Source organism: Rattus rattus, chromosome 5, assembly GCF_011064425.1.
Source record: "Rattus rattus isolate New Zealand chromosome 5, Rrattus_CSIRO_v1, whole genome shotgun sequence".
NCBI classification, from domain to species: domain Eukaryota; kingdom Metazoa; phylum Chordata; class Mammalia; order Rodentia; family Muridae; genus Rattus; species Rattus rattus.
In genome coordinates, this window is record NC_046158.1 from 69,437,987 (window position 1) to 69,465,098 (window position 27,112).

At 37.1% G+C, this 27,112-nt stretch overlaps 1 protein-coding gene across 1 annotated transcript; it reads left to right on the forward strand.

Annotated features, from left to right (window-relative positions):
* Positions 1–11,088: 11,088 nt before the first annotated feature.
* On the forward strand, positions 11,089–12,036 carry LOC116900370 (olfactory receptor 10AG1-like). Its single transcript, XM_032902119.1, has one exon. It carries the CDS (start codon positions 11,131–11,133, stop codon positions 12,034–12,036), a length of 906 nt encoding a protein of 301 aa, XP_032758010.1. The 5' UTR covers positions 11,089–11,130.
* The last annotated feature ends 15,076 nt before the right edge of the window (positions 12,037–27,112 follow it).

Here is a 27,112-nt window from a genome sequence, read left to right on the forward strand (position 1 = left end):
CAGGGTCAGTCCATGTATAGTCTTTGGGTAGTGGCTTACTCCCTGGAAGCTCTGGTTGGTTGGAATTGTTGTTCATATGGGGTCTCAAGGCCCTTCAAGCTCTTTCAGTCCTTTCTAAGATACCTTCAACGGGGGTCCCGTTCTCAGTTCAGTGATTTAATGATGGCATTCACCTATGTATTTGCTGTATTCTGGCTGTGTCTCTCAGGAAAGATCTACATCCGGTTCCTGTCGGCCTGCCTTCTTTGCTTCATCCATCTTGTCTAATTGGATGTCTGTATATGTATGGGCCACATGTGGGACAGCTCTGAATGTGTGTTCTTCTGCCTCTGTTTTAAACTTGGCCAACCTATTCCCTGCCAAGGGTATTATTGTTCCCCTTTTAAAGAAGGAGTGAAAAATTCGCATTTTGGTTAACCTTCTTGATTTTCATGTATTCTGTGTATTCTGGGTAATTCGAGCATTTGGGCTAATATCCACATATCAATGAGTGCATACCATGTGTGTTTTTCTGTGATTGGGTTACCTCACTCAGGATGATATTTTTCAGTTCCATCCATTTGCCTATGAATTTCATAAAGTCATTGTTTTTGATAACTGAGTAATATTCCATTGTGTACATGTATCATATTTTCTGCATCCCTTCCTCTGTTGAAGGGCATCTGAGTTCTTTCCAGTTTCTGGCTATTATAAATAAAGCTGCTATGAACATAGTGGAGCATGTGCCTTTTTTATATGTTGGGGCATCTTTTGGGTATATGCCCAAGAGAGGTATAGCTGGGTCCTCTGATATTTCAATGTCCAATTTTCTGTGGAACCTCCAGACTGCTTTCCAGAATGGTTGTACCAGTCTGCAATCACACCAACAATGGAGGAGTGTTCCTCTTTCTCCACATCCTTGCCAGCATTTCCTGTCACCTGACTTTTTGATCTTAGCTATTCTCACTGGTGTGAGGTGGAATCTCAGGGTTGTTTTGATTTGCATTTCCCTTATGACTATAGATGTTGAACATTTCCTTAGGTGTTTCTCAGCCATTCGGCATTCCTCAGCTGTGAATTCTTTGTTTACTCCAAACCCCATATTTTAATAGGGTGATTTGTCTCCCTGCAGTCTAACTTCTTGATTATGTTGTATATTTTGGATATAAGCCCTCTATCAGTTGTAGGATTGGTAAAGATCCTTTCCCAATCTGTTGGTTGATGTTTTGTCCTAACAACAGTGTCCTTTGCCTTATAGAAGCTTTGCAGTTTTATGAGATCTTATTTGTCGATTCTTGATCTTAGAGCATAAGCCATTGGTGTTTTGTTCAGGAAATTTACTACAGTACCCATGTGTTCGAGATGCTTCCCCACTTGTATTAGTTTGAATGTATCTGGTTTGATGTGGAGGTCCTTGATCTACTTGGACTTAAGCTTTGTACAGGGTGATAAGCATGGATCGATCTGCATTCTTCTACATGCTAACTTCCAGTTGAACCAGCACCATTTGCTGAAAATGCTATCTTTTTTCCATTTGATGGTTTTGGCTCCTTTGTCAGAAATCAAGTGACCATAGGTGTGTGGGTTCATTTCTGGGTCTTCAATTCTATTCCACTCGTCTATCTGTCTGTCTCTGTACCAATATCATGCAGGTTTTTATCACTATTGCTCTGTAATACTGCTTGAGTTCAGGGACAGTGATTCCCCCGGAAGTCCTTTTATTGTTGAGGATAGTTTTAGCTATTCTGGGTTTTTTGTTATTCCAGATGAATTTGCAAATTGTTCTGTCTAACTTTCTAAGAATTCAGATTGGTAGTTTTGATGGGGATTGCATTGAATCTGTAGATCACTTTTGGTAAAACGGCGATTTTTACTATATTAATCGTGCCAATCCATGAGCATGGGAGATCTTTCCATCTTCTGAGATCTTCTTCAATTTCTTTCTTCAGAGGCTTGAAGTTCTTATACAGATCTTTCACTTGCTTGGTTAAAGTCACACCGAGGTATGTTATATTATTTGGGACTATTATGAAGAGTGTCGCTTCCCTAATTTCTTTTTCGGCTTGTTTCTCTGTTTTGTAGAGGAAGGCTACTGATTTATTTGAGTTAATTTTATACCCAGTCTATCCCTGAACTCAAGCAGTATTACAGAGCAATAGTGATAAAAACTGCATGGTATTGGTACAGAGACAGACAGATAGACCAATGGAATAGAATTGAAGACCCAGAAATGAACCCACACACCTATGGTCACTTGATTTTTGACAAAGGAGCCAAAACCATCCAATGGAAAAAAGATAGCATTTTCAGCAAATGGTGCTGTTTCAACTGGAGGTCAACATGTAGAAAAATGCAGATTGATCCATGCTTATCACCCTGTACAAAGCTTAAGTCCAAGTGGATCAAGGACCTCCACATCAAACCAGACACACTCAAACTAATAGAAGAAAAACTAGGGAAGCATCTGGAACACATGGGCACTGGAAAAAAATGTCCTGAACAAAACACCAATGGCTTATGCTCTAAGATCAAGAATCGACAAATGGGATCTCATAAAACTGCAAAGCTTCTGTAAGGCAAAGGACACTGTGGTTAGGACAAAACGGCCACCAACAGATTGGGAAAAGATCTTTACCAATCCTACAACAGATAGAGGCCTTATATCCAAAATATACAAAGAACTCAAGAAGTTAGACCGTAGGGAAACAAATAACCCTATTAAAAAATGGGGTTCAGAGCTAAACAAAGAATTCACAGCTGAGGAATGCCGAATGGCTGAGAAACACCTAAAGAAATGTTCAACATCTTTAGTCATAAGGGAAATGCAAATCAAAACAACCCTGAGATTTCACCTCACACCAGTGAGAATGGCTAAGATCAAAAACTCAGGTGACAGCAGATGCTGGCGAGGATGTGGAGAAAGAGGAACACTCCTCCATTGTTGGTGGGATTGCAGACTGGTACAACCATTCTGGAAATCAGTCTGGAGGTTCCTCAGAAAATTGGACATTGAACTGCCTGAGGATCCAGCTATACCTCTCTTGGGCATATACCCAAAAGATGCCCCAACATATAAAAAAGACACGTGGTCCACTATGTTCATCGCAGCCTTATTTATAATGCCAGAAGCTGGAAAGAACCCAGATGCCCTTCAACAGAGGAATGGATACAGAAAATGTGGTACATCTACACAATGGAATATTACTCAGCTATCAAAAAAACAACGAGTTTATGAAATTCAGAGGCAAATGGTTGAACTGGAAAATATCATCTTGAGTGAGGTAACCCAATCACAGAAAGACATACATGGTATGCACTCATTGATAAGTGGCTATTAGCCCAAATGCTTGAATTACCCTAGATCCCTAGAACAAATGAAACTAAAGACGGATGATCAAAATGTGAATACTTCATTCCTTCTTTAAATGAGGAAAAAGAATACCCTTGGCAGGGAAGAGAGAGGCAAAGATTAAAACAGAGACTGAAGGAACACCCATTCAGAGCCTACCCCACATGTGGCCCATACATATACAGTCACCCAATTAGATAAGATTGATGAAACAAAGAAGTGCAGACCGACAGGAGCCGGAAGTAGATCGCTGCTGAGAGACACAACCAGAATACAGCAAATACAGAGGCGAATGACAGCAGCAAACCACTGAACTGAGAATAGGACCCCCGTTGAAGGAATCAGAGAAAGAACTGGAAGAGCTTGAAGGGGCTCGAGACCCATATGTACAACAATGCCAAGCAACCAGAGCTTCCAGGGACTAAGCCACTACCTAAAGACTATATATGGACTGACCCTGGACTCTGACCTCATAGGGTAGCAATGAATATCCTAGTAAGAGCACCAGTGGAAGGGGAAGCCCTGGGTCCTGCTAAGACTGAACCCCAGTGAACTAGACTGTGGGGGGAGAGGGCAATGGGGGAGGTTGGGAGGGGAACACCCATAAGGAAGGGGAGGGGGAGGGGGATGTTTGCCCGAAACCAGGAAAGGGAATAACACTCGAAATGTATATAAGAAATACTCAAGTTAATAATAATAAAAAAAAATTTATACCCAGCCAATTTGCTAAAAATATTAATCAGCTTTAGTGGTTCTCTGATGGGACTTTTGGGATCACTTAAATATACTATCATATCAGCTGCAAATAGTGATATTTTGAATTCTTCTTTTCCAATCTGTATCCCTTTGACCTCTTTTTGTTGTCTGATTGCTCTGGCTAGAACATCAAGAATTTTATTGAATAAGTAGGGAGAGAGTAGTCCGCCTTGTCTAGTCCTTGATTTTAGTAAGAGTGCTTAATGTTTCTCTCCATTTAGTTTAATGTTAGCTATGATTTGCTGTATATGGCTTTTACTATGTTTAGGTATGGGCCTTGAATTCCTATTCTTTCCAGGACTTTTGTCATGAAGGGGTGTTGAATTTTGTCAAATGCTTTCTCAGCATCTAATGAAATGATCATGTGGTTTTGTTCTTTCAGTTTGTTTATATAATGGATCACGTTGATGGTTTTCCGTATATTAAACCCACCCTGTATGCTTGCGGTGAAGCTTACTTGATCCTGGTGGATGATTGTTTTAATGTGCTCTTGGATTCAGTTTGCCAGAGCTATATTGAATATTTTTGCATCGATATTCATAAGGGAAATTGGTCTGAAGTTCTCTTTCTTTGTTGGGTCTTTGTGTGGTTTAGGTATAAGAGTAATTGTGGCTTCATAGAAGAAATTCGGTAGTGCTCCATCTGTTTCAATTTTGTGGAATTGTTTGGATAGTATTGGTATGAGGTCTTCTATGAAGGTCTGATAGAATTCTGCACTGAACCCATCTGAACCTGTGCTCTTTTTGGTTGGGAGAGCTTTAATGACTGCTTCTATTTCCTTAGGAGTTATGGGGTTGTTTAACTGGTTTATCTGTTCCTGATTTAACTTCGGTACTTGGTATCTGTGTAGGAAAATGTCCATTTCCTGTAGATTTTCAAGTTTTGTTGAATGTAGGCTTTTGTAGTAGGATCTGATGATCTTTTGAATTTCCTCTGATTCTGTAGTTATGTCTCCCTTTTCATTTCTGTTTTGTGAATTTGGACACACAATTTGAATCTGTGTCCTCTTGTTAGTCTGGCTAAGGGTTTATCTATCTTGTTGATTTTCTCAAAGGACAATCTTTTGGTTCTGTTGATTTTGTATAGTCCTTTTTGTTTCTACTTGGTTGATTTCAGCTCTGAGTTTGATTATTTCCTGCCTTCTACTCCTCCCGGGTGTATTTGCTTCTTTTTGTTCTAGAGCTTTTAGGTTTGCTGTCAAGCTGTTGACACATGCTCTCTCCTGTTTCGTTTTGCAGGCACTCAGAGCTATGAGTTTTCCTCTTAGCACAGCTTTCATTGTGCCCCATAAGTTTGGGTATGTTGTACTTTCATTTCATTAAATTCTAAGAAGTCTTTAAATTCTTTCTTTTTTTCTTTCTTGACCCGGTTATCACTGAGTAGAGCATTGTTCAATTTCCATGTATATGTGGGCATTCTTCCCTTATTGTTGTTGTTGAAGAACAGCTTTAGACCCTGGTTGTCTGATACGACACATGGTATTATTTCTATCTTTCTGTATCTATAGAGGCCTGTTTTATGACCAATTATATGTTCAATTTTGACGAAAGTGCCATGAGGTGGTAAGAAGAAGGTATATCCTTTTGTTTTAGGTTATTATGTTTTATAAATATCTGTTAAGTCCATTTGGTTCATGACTTCTCTTAGTCTGTCTATGTCTCTGTTTAATTTCTGTTTCCATGATCAGTCCATTGATGAGAGTGGTGTGTTGAAATCTCCTACGATTATTGTGTGAGGTTCAATGTGTGTTTTGACCTTCAGTAAAGTTTCTTTTTTGTATGTAGTTGCTCTTTATTTGGAGCATAGATATTTAGGATTGAGAGTTTATCTTGGTTGATTTTTCCTTTGATGAATATGAAGTGTCCTTCCTTATCTTTTTTGATGACTTTTAGTTGAAAATTGATTTTATTCGATATTAGAATGGCTATTCCAGCTTGCTTCTTCCGACCATTTGCTTGGAAAGTTGTTTTTGAGCCTTTCAATCTGAGGTAGTGTCTGTCTTTGTCCCTGAGGTGTGTTTCCTGTATGCAGCAGAATGCAGGGTCCTCATTGTGTATCCAGTTTATTAATCCATGTCTTTTTATAGGGGAGTTGAGACCATCGATGTTGAGAGATATTAAGGAATAGTGATTATTTGGATTTGGGTGCAGGGAGCTTTTGACTGGGTCCCTTCAGGTCTGGACAGTGTCTGGACTGCAGCTGAACTGCCATTTGAGTGCCCCTATCTTCTGGTTCCCAGAGGCCCTATACAGTTTCCTCTTGGGCTTGGGATGTGGGCAGGGGTGGGCAGTATTGCTGGTCTCTCCTGCTCTGCAGTCTCAGGAGTGCCCACCTGATTGAGTCATGAGCTCTCTCTCCCAAGGGGTTTGGGAGCAGGGAATGTCGACTGAGGTCAGCGAGGTTGGGGCTACAGCTAAAAACCAAAGTGTCAGGTCCCAGAGGAATTTTGCCTCTGTGTGTCCTGAGTCCACCAGACAGATCACTTGGAGCAGAAAAGTTGGTCTTACCTGTGGTCGTGTGGCTGAAGTTGCTCCTGGGGGCATGCTTTTGAGCTCTCTTGAGGACAGCAACCAGTAGGACCTGCACAGACACCCCCCCCCTCTGTGCACTGTGGTCCCAGATGGCATTAGGTGTTTTCTTCTGGAGTCAGAAATGTGGGCAGAGTGTAGTCTCTTCTGGCTTCCCAGGTGTCTCTGCCCCTCTGAAGGTTTACCTCCCCTTCCCAAAATACTAAACCTTAAAGCTTAACATCTGAAGTCAAGAAAATAATTTTGTAAAAATATATAAGCTATATTATCTAAGGTTAATCAGTTCAATAGAAGAAATTATTTCAAGTGATTTCTTCAAAACTTAGATATTAGATGCTGATGATAACACGTTTCAAAGAATGGAAAGTGTTAGAAAATTCATTATCTAACAAGGTGAATGTTAATATAACATCATTTACCCCAAAACATTTTGATAAAAATGGGACCATAAAATAAATGAGCATGTAAAATATTTAAGTTTATACTTTACCCAAAATGACTTAAAAGTGTCATAAAAATATATAAGATATGACTTCCATTTTTGAACTCTAGTATCCATGTAACTCCTATTAGTATAATCTTTAAAATATATATTAGCAGCTATACCTAAGGGAAAATAAGTCACATATGATAGAACTCAAAATTAGAAAAATATATAAATTTGCATATTGATAACTTTCAATGTGTATATAGAATATAGAATAACTATTTTTCTCCTTATCTACAATTTAGTACTTTACATAAAATATTCCTTAGCCTATATCAAGCATCTGAATCCTTTGTGTAACTCAACTGTGTTATGGTTATTTCGACATAAATGTTATGCATATTCATTCTATTATTAATAATAATTACAAAGTCTGAAACTATCACTTTAGTTGACTTGATGTGATTATTGATTATGTACAAGGTAGAGACAGGTTTTGGAGCTTTAAATTTGAAATACAGAATGATATTAACAGCAGAAAATTGTCTTCTCTGATCTTCTGAGGATTGAACCAGAAATTGTTCTTAGAAAATTTCTTCCTGCTATGGTTTTGGGGCTAAATTCTACAGAAGAAATTATGTATAGATATTCTGAATGCTTTTTAATGTTTGTACATTTAAAAGGCATAATTGGCCTTGCTAATTACCATCCATTACTCTTCCTCAACTTTGAAATGTGGGGAATATGGATCCCTGGCACACATGGAGAAGAAAAAGTTCAGTAGAAGATCACATATCTGCCTGAACAATCCTAGACTCTGATATTTCTTTTTTTTTCAGTGATAAAAAATTTCTTTTCATACTAATGCACTGCTGTTTTGTTACCATTTTAAAGTATATTCTACTTAATTCATAAATTGTGTGATGTCATGATATGTTTATATTTTCAAGTGTCACAGTACTTGAAGATTGCAAAAATGTAGAAGCTAAAAATCAGATAGATTATTCATTCAACCATTCAACCATTATCTCAGGAACTCATTTTTGTATTAGATGCTAATTAATACAAACTCCCATGGATGGAATCATGCAATAAATAAGAGAATGTATAGTATTTGGTACTAAATGAGTTATCTATATCACACATACTCTTCTCAAGGTTAAGGGGGCTTTGTGGAAGAGGGAGATGAGACTGTAGGAGCTAGAACAAGTTGACATCTGAACAAAATCAATATTTTCTGGACATAACAGGACTGCCACATGTGTGAACTCATAGCAACTAGGAGAGCATGCATTTGACTTCCAAAGTGTAAAGTCAACCTAAATATTAGTGTGGAACTGGGAGGGCTCCATGAAGCCTCACTCCTATTTGACTGAGATGCTATCAGCATTTGATGACTGCTGTGTGGAAGACGAATACATTTTATTCAGGAATGTGGTGCATAATGGTCTTCTCAGGGAGAGACCCACATATATACATGTGTACTAAATTGAGAAGTGGCATTGGGTGTTGAAAGTGAAAGGTAGTTGTACAGATGGGAAAAAAAAATCAGAAAAGAGGGAATACAGAGTGAATTTGATCAAAACACATTTTACACGTTAATTAAGTTCTTAAAATAGCCTATCTATGCATTATTTTAGTTGTATCCATCTCTTTGTGTGACAGGCAGAATTAATATCTTAGAATGCTACTTGGGAAACAGTTGATCCCCAGGGTAGCAACCCTTAGAACTTAAGGAATATACTTGGTTTATAATCTGAGACATTTGAGAGGGAGTTAACAATTGTTTCAGATAAACTACCTAAGTTGAAAAGTACATTTTTCTTATTTTTGGTGCAAAAAATAATGGTAAGTAATATAATAAGCCTAAGTCAAATAGGGACATTTGAAATGATTTTGTTAAATACAAGTTTATTTGTACAAGTATGCACCATATTAATACCACAATGCATAATTTAATAACAAAGAATAAGGTAAGTCTTTAATGTTTAAATTACAAGCACTGATTAAGGTATATTTATACATTTCTAGATATAATTATTAAGTAATCACATGAAAGAAATAGAACATGCTCAATTGCAAAGTAGTCCTATACAGTAAAGATTATCATCACTACCGATGTCTTCATTTAACTTTCAAAATGTATTAATGAAATGATCTATTTAGGAGATACTCAAATATTTTACATGTCAAGTCTAGAGACAGGATGTCCATAAAGATCAATTTTATATAACTGTTCAGGAAGTGATAAGAAGGATATTATTAATCAACTTATATCCTATCTGTATTGCATTCAAGGGCTTTCTTTGTTTTCCATCTAGTTTTCTGTACAAGCATTTTCCTTATATTTTAATGAATCTGTAAGTGGTTAAGCTGCAAAACAACAATATGGAGATAGTACAATCTGAACTTAAAACTATTTCTCAGTAGCATCACTACTTATTAAATTAAAGACATTTTAGCAACTCACTTATCAGATTTCCTATGAGGGTGTCTACTTATAGCTTTGCTGATGCATCCTTGCTTTTTTTCTGATAATTTAAAACTGTATGAGCTCTAGAGTAACAAAAAATAGATTTGATTCCTTGAGTAATACTCATGATAAATTGTCTTCAAAACTATGCATATTTCCTTATGGTGACTATGTAAATAAAAAGCACTGTCAAAGATTTTTGATAGTAACACAATATAAATTGAATTCTCTGCTGCCTAATTGAAGTGGACATGTTTTTCTAAGCCAAACATTGTTTTATATCCATTTTCATTCTAGCTTCGTTTGTACATGACCCACAGTCTCCCAGTCTCTGCCATTCTCTACCATTAGCATTGTGAGAACACATTGCAGAATTTTTAAAATATGTACCATCATTTTCTAATTAAAATTATAAATCTAGAATATTTAGAAAATTTAAATAATTCACTACTTTTCTAGAATATTTTCAAAACAAAATTAAGTTCATTTTTATTATGAGTTGAAATATATTTGTTTATCATTGTCCACTTACAAGTGTGGTCTCTCCTTACAGTGAGCAACTTATTTTGGTTTCCTATTTGGCACAACATAATAGGAACACAAGGTAGTTAATACCAAAAAAATACATGATATACTGTGTACAAAAAAATTACATTCATAGCTGTACGCCAAAACATTGTATGAGCATGAGAACAGACAAATATATGTGATGTGTTAGTGTACAAATGATCTAGGTCATAACCTTTCACTTACAAATAATTGTATGTTTTGTGGGGACTCTACAGATGAAATAGGCACTTTGGTGTTAAGGTTAATTATAGTGATGATTGAATTTTTCATAAATATTAAGAATAAGAAATAAAAAATAAAGATAAAAATGAATAGAAATATGTGCACAGACACACGCAGACACATAAGCACAAACACTGATAACACTGACTGGCAAATATCTGATGATAGGGCAATGAGAGGGTAAATGATTTAAGACAATTGAGATATGCACTCCCTAAAGTAAAGTTTAAACAAAATTTATGCCTGCTGATTTCCTCAACTTACATGGGAAGAAAAACTCAATTTTGAAATAAGTAATATTCTTTGACACTTGATACTATAGTTTTATTTTTAGTATTAAAATTCCAAAGATTGCACAGTACACAAAACTAGAAAACACATTGGAATAACCACACGAAAACTATAGGAAATATTTTCAGAGTTTGGAAGGACAAACAAATTATACAATATAAAATAATGTATATCTCACATGTAAATACATAATAAATGTCTCAGACTCTTAAAAGACCAAATTCTCTATGGTCATTTATTAATTTAAAAATAAATTTAATTATAGTTTTAAAGCAATGGAGTTTAAACTTTTCATTATTACAAAGGAGAAAAATCTAATATGTGTACTCTCAGAAAGTATACATAATACTAGATAGACTAAAAACAGAAGTGGTGTATATTTTTTATTAATCACTTCATTTGTTTACAACTCAAATGATATTCCATTTCCTGATTACTCCTCTCCCAGCCTCCCATCCCACATGTATGTGTGATTTAACATTTTCCACAGGTGGAATATCAAGAGCTTGAGGCCATAGACAATATTTCCACAGTGATGCAATTTGTGCTCATAGGATTTTCTGATCTTCCCAACCTCCAAGGGTCTTTATTTACAGTGTTTTCTGTAGTTTATTTAATTATCCTGATGGGTAATTTCCTTATAATAGTAATAATCAGTATGGAGCAAGCATTACAGAAACCTATGTATTTTTTTCTGGCAAACTTTTCCTCTCTGGAAATCTGTTACGTATCAGTTACTGTCCCAAGGATTCTCTTCAACATTGAAACACAGGACAGACACATTTCCTTGATGTCCTGTGCCACGCAAATGTGCTTCTTCCTTATTTTTGGAACTACTGAAAGTTTGCTTCTGGCTGTTATGTCTTATGACCGCTATATCGCCATCTGCCACCCTCTGCTCTATCCTATGGTCATGAATCCATCGAAATGCACACAACTGGCAGCAGGCTCCTGGCTTGGAGGTATCCCAATCCAGGTTGGACAAACCTGTCAGATATTCTCTATGCATTTTTGTAATTCTTACAAAATCAACCACTTCTTCTGTGACATACCACCAATTCTCAAGCTGGCTTGTGGGGACACTTCAGTGCATGAACTGTCTGTCTATGTGGTTGTTATGGCGGTCGCTGCTTTCCCCTTTATTCTGGTGCTTACATCCTACAGCAAAATCATTGCCACCATCCTGAGGTTGCCAACAGCCAAAGGGCGGGCAAAAGCCTTCTCCACATGTTCTTCGCACCTGCTGGTGGTGGTGTTGTTTTATGGATCTGCTACAGTTACCTATTTGAGACCAAAGTCCATGCATTCTCCTGGAACTGACAAACTGCTCTCTCTGTTCTACACTATTGTGACTCCCATGTTCAATCCACTGATATACAGCCTGAGGAACAAGGAGGTGATTTCAGCTCTTAGGAAATTATTTTTTAAAGCATATTACTAATCAATTTTGTCCTTTTGTAGTGCAAAGTGAAATGCAGTTTTAGAGAAATACATTTATTCATGCTTGTTTTGAGAATGTAATCACTCCCCACATACGTATATTTTGCACTCAGGTATTATGTTTTACATTTTTTATAAAAATATGTGAAAAATCATCCATCTTCAGTGATCTATACCTATTAAAACATTTCTCAATAAAAATTTTAATGTGTTTATCTTCTCTCTATACAGATATATGCTGTGTTGAAGGTTATTGGTAATGCATTATAGGTAATGGAAAATTATTTACTTTGTATTAACATAGTTGTAGATATTTATCTTTGTTCTGTACTTCTAGAACCATATTCATAAAAAATAAGTTATGATGGAATAATTCTTCTACATTTGAATGAATGAATGCACAAATATGTTAGTCTGTCATGAATTACAGTCCTAACAATATCTATGTGCTTTACAATATCCATACTATCGATAGCTATTTTGGTGTAATAATTTAACTGCAAATGAATGATGTAGGTTACATATTCTAATAACTGAAAGAGAAATTGACATACATACTGTCTTACTAGTAAATCCTCAGAAAACTGCACTAAATATAGAGTATTTCTACAGTTTGAATGTCTTATTCGTGTCCATATTTCTTTTTTAATAATACATCAACACAATTCATTATCGTTTATATATTACCTACTTACACTATAAAACACACTCATGTTTTTTAGTTATTTTTAAATTATCACATATATATGCATATATATATAGCATTATATAGACTGAACAAATGACATTCATACACACACACACACACACACACACACATACACACACACACACATATATATGCATTTAAAGAAAAAGAGACCAAGGGTTAGGAAAAATAAATGAGATATATGGGATTTGGAATGAGGAAAGGGAGAAATGATAATTTCAAAATTAATTATAAAAATATGCAAGAACTTGAATGTGAAGGCATCTGTTTGTTATTTTTCAGAACTTCCATGATCATCTCAATCTTCACTGTTGCATTACTCAGTCCATACAGTCCTCAGACATTTAACAATTGCTTGTATTTCTAAAAGTTCTAAATTTTTATACTGACATTAGCAAGGGAATGAACACAAACGTAATAATAGATTCTAAAATTAGTAATTAACTGAGAGATTTTTCAGTTCAGATTAGAGTTGCTTCCATTTTTAGCATTAAGTACAATTATAAACCTAGGTACAACAGTAAAATTTATTACATTGCACAATCATTTTTCTCTTTCAGCTAATCATTTGCATTCTGAATACTAGTGTGACCGATTCTGCTTGTTTATGTCTTTTTATATCTGAAAGTGAATATGTATATACAAATTGTTATTTATTGTTTTATTGTGTTTCAATAACTTGCCATGGGAAGTACAAGACAGGTAATTTGAAGGAAAAGTATAATGGTAAACATTAATGCTTATAGAAGAAAGTTTTTTGTTCTTAGATTATAAATAAAGGATGATATATTTATGAGTCTGATGTTACTCTATGCGTTCATATAACAGAATTTATATTTTCAAGCAAAGTATTGGATAATTAGGTGCTCTTGTGATAATGAATGTAAGGGATGGGGTCCCAATACTGTGTTCTCTTTTCTCATTCAGATGCATTTTACTTGAAAACATGTATAACAAACCAGGAAGAAAAGGATGATAAATGCTTGATTAACAAAATCTCTGAACTGTGGGCCATATTTAGAAATGCTTTGTGAGAAACTCACCATTTCTGCTTTATGCTTAAATATTTTAAGATTATCATCATTATAAAAGAGAGGGACCATCGACTATATCCAATTACTCTAATGGTTTGCTTTTTAATTATTTATATTTTCTTTTTTTATTAATTTTACTTTTTTTTTACAGTCAGGTCATTGCCCCAATTCTGGTCCACCTTCCCACAATTCCTTATGCCATTGCTCCTCCTTCTATCTAAAAGAAGATATCCCTATCGCTCTACCCTGCCAGGTCTCCCAACTCCTTGGGGACTCAAGTGTCTCCAGGGTTGAATATATCTTCTCCCACTGAGACCACACCAGGCAGTCCTCTGCTGAACATGTGTCAGGGGTCTCAGACAAGCACTTGTGTGCTGCCTGGTGGCTCAGTGTCTGAAAGATCTCAGTGGTCCTGGTTAATTGAGACTGCCAGTCTTTCAATGGGGTCACCTTCCTCTTCAGTTTATTCCAGACTTTCTCTAATTCAAAAACTGGGGTCCCCAAATTCAGTCCAATGATTGGCTGCGTCTGTCTCTGTCAGCTCCTTGTTGGAACTCTCAGATGACAGCCTTGATAGGCTCCTGTTTGTAAGCACACCATAGCATCAGTAGTAGTGTCAGACCTTGGAGCCTCCTTTTGAGATGGATCCCAAGGTGGACTGGCCACTGGACCTCCTTTCCCTCAATCTCTTCTCCACTCCTCTTATCCCTGCAGTTCTTCCAGACATGAACAATTCTGGGTAGGATTTTTTTGACTGTGGGATGGCAACCCCATCTTTCCACTTGATGTCCTGTCTTTCTACTGGACGTGGAAACTACATGCTCTCTCTCCTCACAGCTGTGCATTATATATAAGGCCCCTCCCTTTGTGTACTGAGATTCTCACCTCCTAGGTCTCTGGTACATTCTAGAGGTCCCACCACCTCCCACTTCCCATGGTTGCATATTTCTATTCACTCTGCTGGCCCTTACGGTGTCTCTCCTGTTCACCCACCGCCATATCTGATTATGTCTCTTTTTTCCCCCTGCCTTACCCTCTCCTATGAAAATCCCTCGCTCCCTTTTCCCCTGGCCTTACCCTCTCCTACCAAGATCCCTCCCTCCCTCTGCCTCCAGGTATAATTTTCTTCTAACACCCAAGTGGGATTGAAGCATCCTTACTTGGACCATATTGCTTGTCTACCTTCTTGAATTCTTGGATTGTATCCTAGATATTCTGCACCATTTTTGCCTAATATCTACTTAATAGTGAGTACATACTATACATGTACTTACGGGTCTGGGTAGCCTCACTCAGGATATTTTCTAGTTCCATCCATTTGCTTGCAAACCTCATGATGGCTCATTCTTAATAGCTGTATAATGATCTATTATGTAAATGGACTACATCCTCTGCATCCATTCTACTGTTGTGGGACACCTGGGTTCTTTCCAATTTCTGGCTATCTCAGATAAAACTGCTATGAACCTAATGGAGCACTGTGCCCAAGAGTGGTAAAGCTGGCTCTTAAGGTAGATCTACTTCAAATTTTCTGAGGAATCTCCAGATTGATTTCCAGAGTGTAGGTGTTTGCAATCCCACCAGCAATGGAGGAGTCTTCCTCTTTCTACACACTGTTACCAACATGTGCTGTCACCTGAGGTTTTGATCTTGGCCATTCCGATTGGTGTGAGGTAGAATCTCAGGGTCATTTTTGTTTTCATTTCCCTGATGACTAAGGACTTTAAACAATTCTTTTTTTTTCCATATAAGATTGCATTAAGATTAGATAGGGAAGCTAGCCCAGTTATCAATCATTTGCTGTACAATCTTGAAAGCAGGAGAAGCGTCCCAGCACCTGGGAAGGACAGACACAAGAAGATCCCTGGGGATTGCTACCCAGTCGTCTTAGTGGAACCAATGAGCTCCAGGTTCAGCTAGATACTCTGCTCAAGGAAAAATTCAGTGCAGAAGGCACCTGGCATTGTGGTTTGTCCTACAAATGCATGTAACCCTACACACATGTGCCCAGGAACTGATGCACAGAAAATTTATATTAAAGTAAAAACACTAATATTGCATTCAGACAGAATTCATAGTTGGACAAAAAGGTATGTTTGAGGCACATTCATTAATAATGCCTTTCACTCACATTAAGGATATCATGTTGGCAAAGAAGGCAGAGTGCTAAGAACCATTCCACATTTAACATGCAAACTTTCTCTTGAAAAAAAAAAACCTCTCTCATTATACCTTTTATCACCCATGTTGTGCAAAGAAGCTTATAAATTATCAATGTGATCAAAATATAAAGAAGGTAGAAAATGACTTGTAGGTGAAATTCTATTTGGTATTCTATTTGAGTATTCTTTTTTTTTTGGCACTAACAAGATTTTTTTTATTATTATTATTAACTTGAGTATTTCTTATATACATTTGAGTGTTATTCCCTTTTCCCGGTTTCGGGCAAACATCCCCTCCCCCCTCCCTTCTTTATGGGTGTTCCCCTCCCAACCTCCCCCATTGCTGCCCTCTCCCCAACAGTCTAGTTCACTAGGGGTTCAGTCTTAGCAGGACCCAGGGCTTCCCCTTCCACTGGTGCTCTTACTAGGATATTCATTGCAACCCTCACGAGGTCAGAGTCCAGGGTCAGTCCATGTATAGTCTTTGGGTAGTGGCTTAGTCCCTGGAAGCTCTGGTTGGTTGGCATTGCTGTACATATGGGGTCTCGAGCTCCTTCAAGCTCTTCCAGTTCTTTCTCTGATTCCTTCAACAGGGGTCCTGTTCTCAGTTCAGTGGTTTCCTGCTGGCATACGCCTCTGTATTTGCTGTATTCTGGCTGTATCTCTCAGGAGCGATCTGCATTCACATTTTGATCATCCGTCTTGAGTTTCATTTGTTCTAGGCATCTAGGGTAATTCAAGCATTTGGGCTAATAGCCACTTATCAATGAGTACATACCATGTATGTCTTTCTGTGATTGGGTTAGCTCACTCAGGATGATAGTTTCCAGTTCCAACCATTTGCCTACGAGTTTAAGTGCTTCTCGCTATTTGTTTTTAACATGAAGGGTTGTTGTATTTTTGTCAAATGATTTTCGGCATCTAATGAGATGATCATGCAATTTTTCTTGGAGTTTAATTATACATTGAATTATGTTAATGGATTTTCTTATATTGAGCCAAACTTGCATCCCTGGGATGAAGCCTTTCGATTATGGTGAATGAAGGTTTTGATGTGTTTATGAATTTGGTTTGTGAGAATTTCATTGACTATTTTTGCATCGGTATTCATAAGCAAAATTGGTCTGAAGTCCTCTTTCATTGTTGGGTCTTTGTGCAGTTTAGGTACCAGAGCAATCATGGCTTCATAGAATGAATTAGGCAGTTTTCCTTCTGTTTCAATTTTATGGAAAAGTTCGAGGAATATTGTTATTAGCTCTTCTTTGAATGTCTGGTAAAATTTTGCACTAAAGCCATTTGTCCCTGAGCTCTTTTCAGTTGGGAGGTTTTTAAAGACTTCTATTTCCTTATGGGATATGGGACTGATTAAATAGTTTACCTACTCTTGATTTAATTTTGGTATATGGCTTGTGGCTAGAAAATCATTCATTTCATATAGGTTTTCCAGTTTTGTTAAGTATAGGTTTTTGTAGTAGGATTTGATGATTTGATGAAATTCCTCAGTTTTTTTATGTCTCCATTTTCGTTTCTGATTTTAATTTCAATACTATCTCTGAGCCCTTTAGTTAATTTGGCTAGAATTTTATCTGCTTTGATGATATTCTCAAAGAACAAGCTTCTGGTTTTATTTATTCTTTTTATTTTTCTTTTCTTTTTATTTTTTAAATTTTAGGTTATTTTATTTACATTTCAAATGTTATCCCCTTCCATTTTCCCTTCACAAACCCGCTAGAACCCCGAGCCCCTGCTTCAGTGAAAGTGCTCCACACCCATGCACCCATTCCTCCCTCAACACCCTAGCATTCCCTTATGCTGGTTAATTGAGGTTCCACAGAGCCAAGGGGGATTCACCTCCCACTGATGTCAGAAAAGGGAATCTTCTGCTACATATCCAGCTAGACACGTGGGTCCCCCCATTATACTCTGTGGTTGGTCCTTTAGTCCCTGGGGTCTTTGAGGGGTCTGCTTGGTTGATATTTTTGTTTTTCTTATGGGGTTGCAAAAATATTCAGTTCCTTCAGTCCTTTCCCTAACTCTTCCATTGGGCTTCGTGTGCTCAATCCAATGTTTGCGTGAATGCATCTGCATATGTATTTGCCAGGTTCTGGCAGAGCCTCTCAGGTGACAGCTATAACAGGCTTCTATCAGTAAGCACTTCTTGGCATCAGCAATATTGTCTGGGTTTGGTGTCTGCAGATGGCATGGATCCTTAGGTGGTACAGTCTCTGGATGGCCTTTCCTTCAGTCTCTGCTCTACTCTTTGTCTCTGCATTCCCTTTGACAGGAGGAATTCTGTTTGTATTTTTGTTTGTTTGTTTGTTTGTTTGTTTTGGTTTTGCAGTGGGTGGGTGGCCCTATCCCTCAAACCGCGGCCATGCCTATTCAGTAGATAGCATCTCTAGAAGCTCTATCTCACCTTTGCTGGGTATTTTAGCTAATGTCTTCTCTGTTTAGTCATGAGAAAATCATGGGTCCCTGATACTTGGGACTTTCTAGTGGCTACTCTCATTTCCCATTCCCACACTGTTATGCACCTCCTTTTAAATTCCTGACTCTTTGTACTTATCTCCCATCTCCCATATCTGAATAAGTCCCCCTTTTCTATCCCCATACACTCTCCCTCTCAGATCCCTCTTTCCCTCTACCTCCCGAGATTATATTCTTCCCTCTTCTGAGTAGAACTATAGCTTCGACACTTTGTTGTGGTATTCCTTTTTCCTGGGTTTCATATGGTCTGTGAACTGTATCATGGGTATTCCTAGATCTCCTTCCTCCTCCTCCTCCTCCTCCTCCTCCTCCTCCTCCTCCTCGTCCTTCTTCTTCATTATATTCAATTACCAGTAAGTACATACCATGTTTGTTCTTTTATGACTGGGTTACCTCACTCACTACCCAATACATTCTATGAATCCATAGTTACACTGATTCCTAATCCACACAAAGACCCAACAAAGAATGAAAACTTCAGTTCAATTTCCTCCATGAATATTGATGCAAAAATACTCAATGAAATTCTTGCAAACCAAATCCAAGAATACATCAAAGCAATCCATCATGATCATCCCAGACTTCATCTGGCTTCATCAGGCTTCATCCCAGGGATGCAAGGATGGTTCAATATATGGAAACCCATCAATATAATCTACTATGTAAGCAAACTCACAGAAATAAAACCACATGATCATCTCATTAGATGATGGAAAAGCCTTTGACAAAATACAATACCCACTCATGTTAAAATTATTGGAGCGATCAGGAATTCAAAGTCCATGCCTGAATATAGTAAAAGCAATATATAGCAAACCAAGAGCCAACACCCAACTAAGTGGAAAGAAACTTGAAGCAATCTCAATAAAATCAGGTACAAGGCTGCCCATTCTACCCTTATCAACTCAATATAGTACTCGAAGGTCTAGCCAGGGAAATTAGACAACCAAAGGAGAACAAATGGAGTACAAATTGGAAATGAGGAGGTGAAGATATCATTACTTGCAGATGATATGGTAGTATACATAAGTGACTAAAAAATAAAAAAGAATCACTAGAGAACTTCTACAGCTGATATACAACTTCAGCAAGTAAGTAGATATAAAATTGACACAAACAAATCAGTAGCTTTCCTCAACTCAAAAGATAAATGGGATGAGAAAGAATTTTTGGAAATGACATCCTTCACAAAAGTCACAAATAATATAAAATATCTTGGTCTGACTCTAACCAAGTAAGGAAAAGATCTATAAGACAAGACTTCAAGTCTCTAAAGAAATAAATTTATAAAGGCATCAGAAGATGTTTTTATCTTCTATTTGTTGTATATTTCAGCTAAAACTTTCTTCTTGGTTTCCTGGAAGCCTCTCACTTCCCTGGTGTCAGGGTCTTTACAATGGCTGCCCCGTTTCCCATGCCCCACTGCTACATATTTCTATTCAATTTTCTGACTTCCTGTATTTCTCTCCTTTCCCTTACAAGACCTGATCTCGCCTCCCTTTTTTTCCTTCCCCAACTCTCTTCCTCCTAAATCTCTCCCTGTCCCTCCTATGATTATTTTGTTCACTCTTCTATGTAGTATTGAAGCAGCCACATTTTAGTCTTCTTTCTTCTCCAGCTACATATAGTTTGTGGGTTGTATAATGAGTTTTCTGACCCTTTGGGCTAATATCAACACATCAGAGAGTATATACCATGTGTGTTTTTTGTGTCTGGGTTACCTTACTCAAGATATTTTTTAGAAATTGAAGAAGCAGAGAATGGAGAGATCTCCCATGGTCATGGATCAGCAACATTGACATAGTAAAAATGGCCATCTTACCAAAAGTGATATACAGATTCAATGCATTCCCCATCAAAATTCCAACTCAATTTGTCACAGAGATGGAAAGAGCAATTTTCAAATTGATCCAGAGCAGCAAACCCAGAATAGTAAAAACCATTCTCAACAATAAAATAACTTCTGGGCAAATCACCATCTCTGACCTCAAGCTATCCTACAGAGCAATAATGATAAAAACTTCATGTTATTGGTACAGAGACAGATTAATGGAATAGAATTAAAGACTCAAAAATGAACCCAAACACCTATGGTCACTGGATCTTTAACAAAGGAGCTAAATCCATCCATTGGTAAACAGACAGGATTTCAACCAATGGTTCCGGTTAAACTGATGGTCAGCATGTAGAAAATGCAAACTGATACATTGTAATCTCCTTGTACAAAGCTCAAGTCTAAGTGGATAAGGATCGTTCACGTAATACTGGACATGCTGAACAAATAGAACAGAAAGTGAGAAAGAACCCTGAAGACATAGGCACTAGAAAAAAATTTCCCGAACCGAACGCCAATGTTTTATGCTCTAAGACAAATGATGAACAAATTGAACCTCAGAAAATTGAAATGCTTCTGTAAGGAAAAGGACACTGTCAATGGGATCTTTGTATTGTTCTCTTTGTTTCTATTTGGTTGATTTCAGCCTGAATTAGATTATTTCCTGCCCCTTTCTTCCTCTTGTATGTGTTTGCTTCTTTTTGTTTCAGGTGTATTGTATAGTTGCTAGTGAAAGATATCTCCAATTCCTTTTTATGAGGGCACTTAGTGCTATGAATTTTCCTCTTCACACTGCTTTCACTGTTTTGCAAATTTTGGAAATGCTGTGTCACGTCATTGAATTCCAGGAAGTCTTTAATTTCTTTCTTTATTTCTTCACTAACCAAGCTATCATGGAGTAGAGAGTTGTTCAGTTTCCATGGGTATGTAGATTTTCTGGGGTTTGTTTGCTTGTTTGTTTGTTTGTTGTTGTTTTTGTGTTTGTTTTTATTCAAGTCAGGCCTGGGTTCATGGTGATCTGATAAAATGCATGGGATTATGTTAATCTTCTTCTATTTGTTGAGGCTGTTTATATGGTCAATTTTGACAAAGGTACCTTGAGGTGCTGAACTCATTTAAATTCTTTTGTTTTAGGGAGAATTGTTCTGTAAATATCTGTAAAATCCATTTGATTCATAAACTCTTGTACTTTCACTATGACTCTGTTTAGTTTCTGTCTATTGGTGAGAGTGGGTTGTTGAATTCTCCACTACTATTTTTGTGTTTTGAACTTCAGTAATGTTTCTTTTATGAATGTGTGTGTCCTTGTATTTGGCACATAGATATTCAGAATTGAGACTCTCTCTTGGTGGATTTTTCCTTTGATGAATATGAAGTGTCGTTCTCCATCTGGCTTGAAAACTATTGGTTGAAAATCTATTTCAGTGGGTATTTTTTTTTCTTTACAAAAATTTGCTTGGGAGACTTTTTCCTTTTCCACTCTTACTCTTAGGAAGTTTCTGTCTTTGTCATTCAGATGTGTTTCTTTTTATTTTTTCTTTTTCCTTTTTTCCTATTTTCAGTAAATGATTTATGGTCTGCAGGGGCTTTTTTCTCATTTTTTATGTATGTACATCTTATTTTATTGGATATTTTTATTTACATTTCATATGTTATCCCCTTTCCGGGTTTCCCATCCACAACTCCCTATCCTGTCACCTATCCCACTTTTTCTATGAGGGTGTTCCCCCTCCACAACCACCCACCCGTTCGAAAATCCTCACCATGACATTCCCCTATGCTGGAGGTAGAGGGTCCAGCCTTGGCAGGACAAGGGCTTCTCCTTCCATTGGTGTCCAACAAGGCCATCCTTTGCTACATATGCATCTGAAGCCATTGATGTGTCCATGTGTTCACTTTGGTTTAGTCTCTGGGAGCTCTGGTTGGTTGGTATTACTGTCCTTATGGAGTTGCGAATCCCTTCAGCTCCTTCATTCCTTTCTTTAACTTTTCCAATGGGGACTCAGTTCTCAGTTCAATGTTAGAATGCTAGCATTCGCATCTGTATTTGTCATGCTCTGACTGAGCCTCTCAGGAGACAATTATATCAGGCTCATGTCAGTATGCACTTCTCGACATCAGAACTATCTTGTAGGTTTGTTGTTAGTATGTATATGGGCTGGCTGCCCAGGTGAAGCAGGCTCTGAATGGACATTCTTTCAGTGTCCGTTCCAAACTTTATCTCTATATCTCCTCCTATGAATATTTTTGTTTGCCCTTCTAAGAAAGGCATCCACACTTTCATTGTCCATTTTCTTGAGCTTCATGTGGTCTGTAGATAGTATCTTGGGTAATTTGAGCTTTTGGGCTAATATCCACTTATCAGTGAGTACAGACCATGTGTATTTTTTTGAGATTGTGCTCCATCACTCAGGATGATATTTGTACTTCCATTCATTTGCCTATGAATTTCACAAAGTCATTGTTTTTGATAGCTGAGTAAGAATCCATTGTGTAGATGTATCACATTTTCTGTATCCATTCCCATGTTGAAGGACATCTGGGTTCTTTCTATCTTCTGACTATTATAAATAAGACTGCTAGTAAGATAGTGGAGCATGTGTCCTTGCTATATGTTGAAACACTTTTGGCTATATGTACGGGACTGGTATAGCTGGGTCCTCAGCTAGTACTATGTCCAATATACTGAGGACTCATTTCCAGAGTTGTTGTACCAGCTTGCAATCCCACCAACAATGAAAGAGAATCCCTATTTCTCTACATCCTCGACAGCATCAGTTGTCACAGGAGTTTTTGATCTTAGCCATTCTGTCTGGTGAAATGTAGGATCTCATGGTTGTTTTGATGTTTAAGGATGTTTAACATTTCTTTAGGTAATTTTCAGCCATGTGATATTCCTCAGCTGAGAATTTTTTTTTTTTTGCTCTGTACTCCATTTTTTAACAGGGTTATTTGACTCTCTGGAGTCTAATTTCTTGAGTTCTAGTATATACTGGATATTAGCCATCTATCAGATGTAGGATTGGTAAAGATTTTTTGCCTAAATGTTGGTTGCTGTTTTGTCCTACTGACAGTGTTCTTTGCCTTACAGAAGCTTTGCAGTTTTATGAGGTTCCATTTGTTAATTCTTGATCTTAATTCTGGTGTTCAGAATATTTTCCCCAGTACCCATGTGCTTGAGTCTCTTCTCAACTTTTTCTTCAATTAGTTTGAGTGTATCTACTTTTATGTGGAAGTCACTGATCCACTTGGACTTGAGCTTTGTACAGGGAAATAAGAATGGATTGATTTGCATTCTTCTACATGCTGACCTGCAGTTGAACCAGCACCATTTGTTGAAAATGCTATCTTTTTTCCACAGTATGGTTTTAACTCCTTGTCAAAGATCAAGTGACCATTGGTGCGTGGGTTCATTTCTGGGTCTTCAATTCTACTCCATTTTTCTACCTGCCTGCCTCTGTATCAATACCATATAGTATTTTTTTATCACTATTGCTCTGTAATACACCTTGAAGTCAGGGATGGTCATTGTACCAGAGTTTCTTTTATTGTTGAGGATAGTATTAACTCTCTAGGTTTTTTGTAATTCCAAATGAATTTGCAAATTGCTTTTTGCAGTCTATGAAAAATTGAGTTGGAATTTTGATGGGGAATGCATTGAATCTGTAGATTGCTTATGGCAAAATGGCCATTTTTACCATATTAATCCTGTCAGTTCATGAGCATGGGAGATCTTTCCCATCTTCTGAGATCTTCAATTTCCTTCTTCAGAGACTTGAGGTTTTTGTCATAAAGGTCTTTCATTTGCTTGTTTAGAGTCACACCAAGTTATATTATGTTATTTGTGACTATTTTGAACGGTGTCATTACCCTAATTTCTTTCTCAGACTGTTTATTCTTTGAGGAGATCATAAAGATCTTTCATTTGCTTGTTTAGAGTCACACCAAGGTATATTATGCTCTTTGTGACTATTGTGAATGGTGTCATTCCCCTAATTTCTTTCTCAGACTGTTTATTCTTTGTGGAGAGGAAGGCTACTGATTTGGTTGAGTTAGTTTTATACCGGGCCTCTTTGCTGAAGTTGTTTTTCAGGCTTAGCATTTGTCTGGTGGAACTTTTGGGGTCACTCAAGTTTGTTATCATATCTTCTGAAAATAGTGATATTTTGACTTCTTCCTGTGTAATTTGTATACCCTTGAGCTCCCTTTGTTTTCTGATTGTTATGGCTAGGAGTTGAGTACTATATTGAATAAATAGGGAGAAAGTAGCCAGCCTTTTCTAGTCCCTGATTTTAGTGGGTTTGCTTCATGTTTCTTTCCACTCAGTTTGATGTTGGCTACTAATTTCCTGTATATTGCTTTACTATGTTTAGGTATAGATCTTGAATTTCTAATATTTCCATAACTTTTAATATGAAGGGGTGTTGAATTTTCTCAAATGTTTTCTCAGCTTCTAATGAGATGAGAGATGTGTTTTTTGAATGTATCAAAATACTGGATTCTGTTGTATATCCAGTCTATTAGCTTATGTTTTTCTTTAAGCCCATTGAGATTGAGAGATATTGAAGACACATTATTTTTAGTTCCTGTTATGTTTGTTGCTGCAGTTGTGGTATTATGTGTATGTGATTCTCTCCTTTTGGTTTTGTTATGAAATGATTAATTTCTTTAAAAATTTTTTTTCTCTCTCTTTCTCTCTTTCTCTCTCTTTCTTTCTTTCTTTCTTTCTTTCTTTCTTTCTTTCTTTCTTTCTTTCTTTGTTTCTTTCTTTTTTCCTTTCTTTCTGGCCTAAGTACCCTCCTTTTGTTGCACTTCTCCTTTTACAATCCTCTGTAGAATAGAGTTCTTTGTAGACAGATGTTTTTATGTTTTTTTTATTTTCTTTGACTGTTATGTTTATATCTTCTAAGGTATCTTCTAGATCTGAGATTCTCCCTTCTCTCTCTTGCATTCTGTGTTTGATACTTGCATCTAAAGCTACTGACCTCTTTCCCAGGTATTCCACTTCTAAGGTTGTGTCCATCTTTATTGTTTTTATTTTGACTTTAATCTAAGACTTATTTGTTACATTCCTTCAATTGTCTGATTGTGTTTTCCTGTATTTCTTTGAAGGATTAATTTGTTACCTCTTTAAGTGCTTCTACCTGGTTCCCCGTGTTTTCCTGTAGTTCTGTCAATGAATTATATCCTCCTTAAAATCCTCTACTATCCTCATGTGATAGGATTATAGATCAGCATCATGTTTTCACGTGTGTTAGGGTATCCAGGACTTGCTGTGTCTTGAGAACTGGGTTCTGCTGGTTCCAAAGTATATTGGGTTCTGTTGCTTATTGTCTTATGCTTCCTTCTGGCCATGTGGTTATCTCTGCTGTTAACTGGTCTGGGTTTCTCTGTCGGTAACCTGCCTCCTGTGTCCCTGGTTTTCTGCAAGTCTTCTGGGAGACTTGTGTCCCTGGCTGCAGTAGATCTCCTGAAGTCTTCAGACTGTTGGTCTTCAGTGTGGTATACACACTGATCATTTGTTTATCTTGCTATTGTGCATCTCCTCAGAGTCCTTAAGACTGTGACTTCCATCTCCAAGGGTTTGGCAAATTTCCTAGGAGGTTTTCAGACCATGGTTTTTGTTGCCCTGGATGCAGCAGATCTCCTGGGAGTTCTTTAGGATGTGGAGTCTTCACAGGGGCAGACATGCTGATTTTATGCCACAACAGAAGGTGGAAGCAGGAGGGGGGTGTATTTCAAGCTGAGGGGATTGTTCACAACTCCACTGGGTTCCTTGCTTGTCCCAGCCACTGTGATTATTTGGGAGGGCCCTTACCTGTTGCCCTGGGTGCAACAGATCTCTTGCTAGACTTTCAGCCAGGTCTTCTGAAGCACAGACATGGTAATGATCTGTCCCAGCAGAAGACACAGGCCAAAAGGGCTATATTTTTATTTAAAAACATGTTTATTAAGTGTATTTTGATCACATTCACTCCCTTCCCCCAGATGCATAAATTCTCCCCAACTCTCTTCTATTATAGCCTCATTCTCTCAGGTTCTCCTCTATTTCTGTGTATCTGTCTGTCTGTCTTTGTCTCTGTCTGTCTCTCTGTCTCTGTAACTCTCTCTCACATTGTGTAAAAAGGAAAAACAGCAATAAAAATTCAAATTTGAACTGTAATAGACAAAAGAATCAGTAATCATCGTAGAAATAATTTTTCAACTTTGTCTCTAATTAACCACAAGTCGAGTATTTTTCTAAATTCCTATATGCATATCTCAAATATACAATATGTCGATATGAGATTCATATAAACAACAAAGACATAGATACCGAATCACCAAACTAAATTATTGCTGTATCTTTCCTAATTGACATTTGAGATGTATTTAGCTTTTAAAAAAATTATGTATTCTACTCGTTTGTGGAAAGAAAAGAAACAGAATTTCCATACATTTAGAATACTCAAAGGCTAACAGTCGAAACATAAGTCTGGAAAAAAGATTGTATCTGATAAAGCTTTCCAACTAAACTATAACATGAAATGATATTATGAAAATGAAGTAGTACTAGTCCAAGAAATAAAGTGTTTTTATCTTCTTTATCAGTTACATGTCTATTACCTACTATTAGATAAGTATTCACTACAACTAATAAGATGCATATAAGTTATATCAATATTTTCTAATGTTTCTGTCCATTGTTATTTCAAATTCCATCTAAGAAAATTATTTATTCACCCTAGAGTAGTCTTTATTACATTGTACATAATGAAAATTACAAAGTATATAATATTTTGTAGTTTCTGATACTCCCCATAATTATTTTGAAGTTCAAAGGCATTTTTACATATTTCAGCATTTTATCA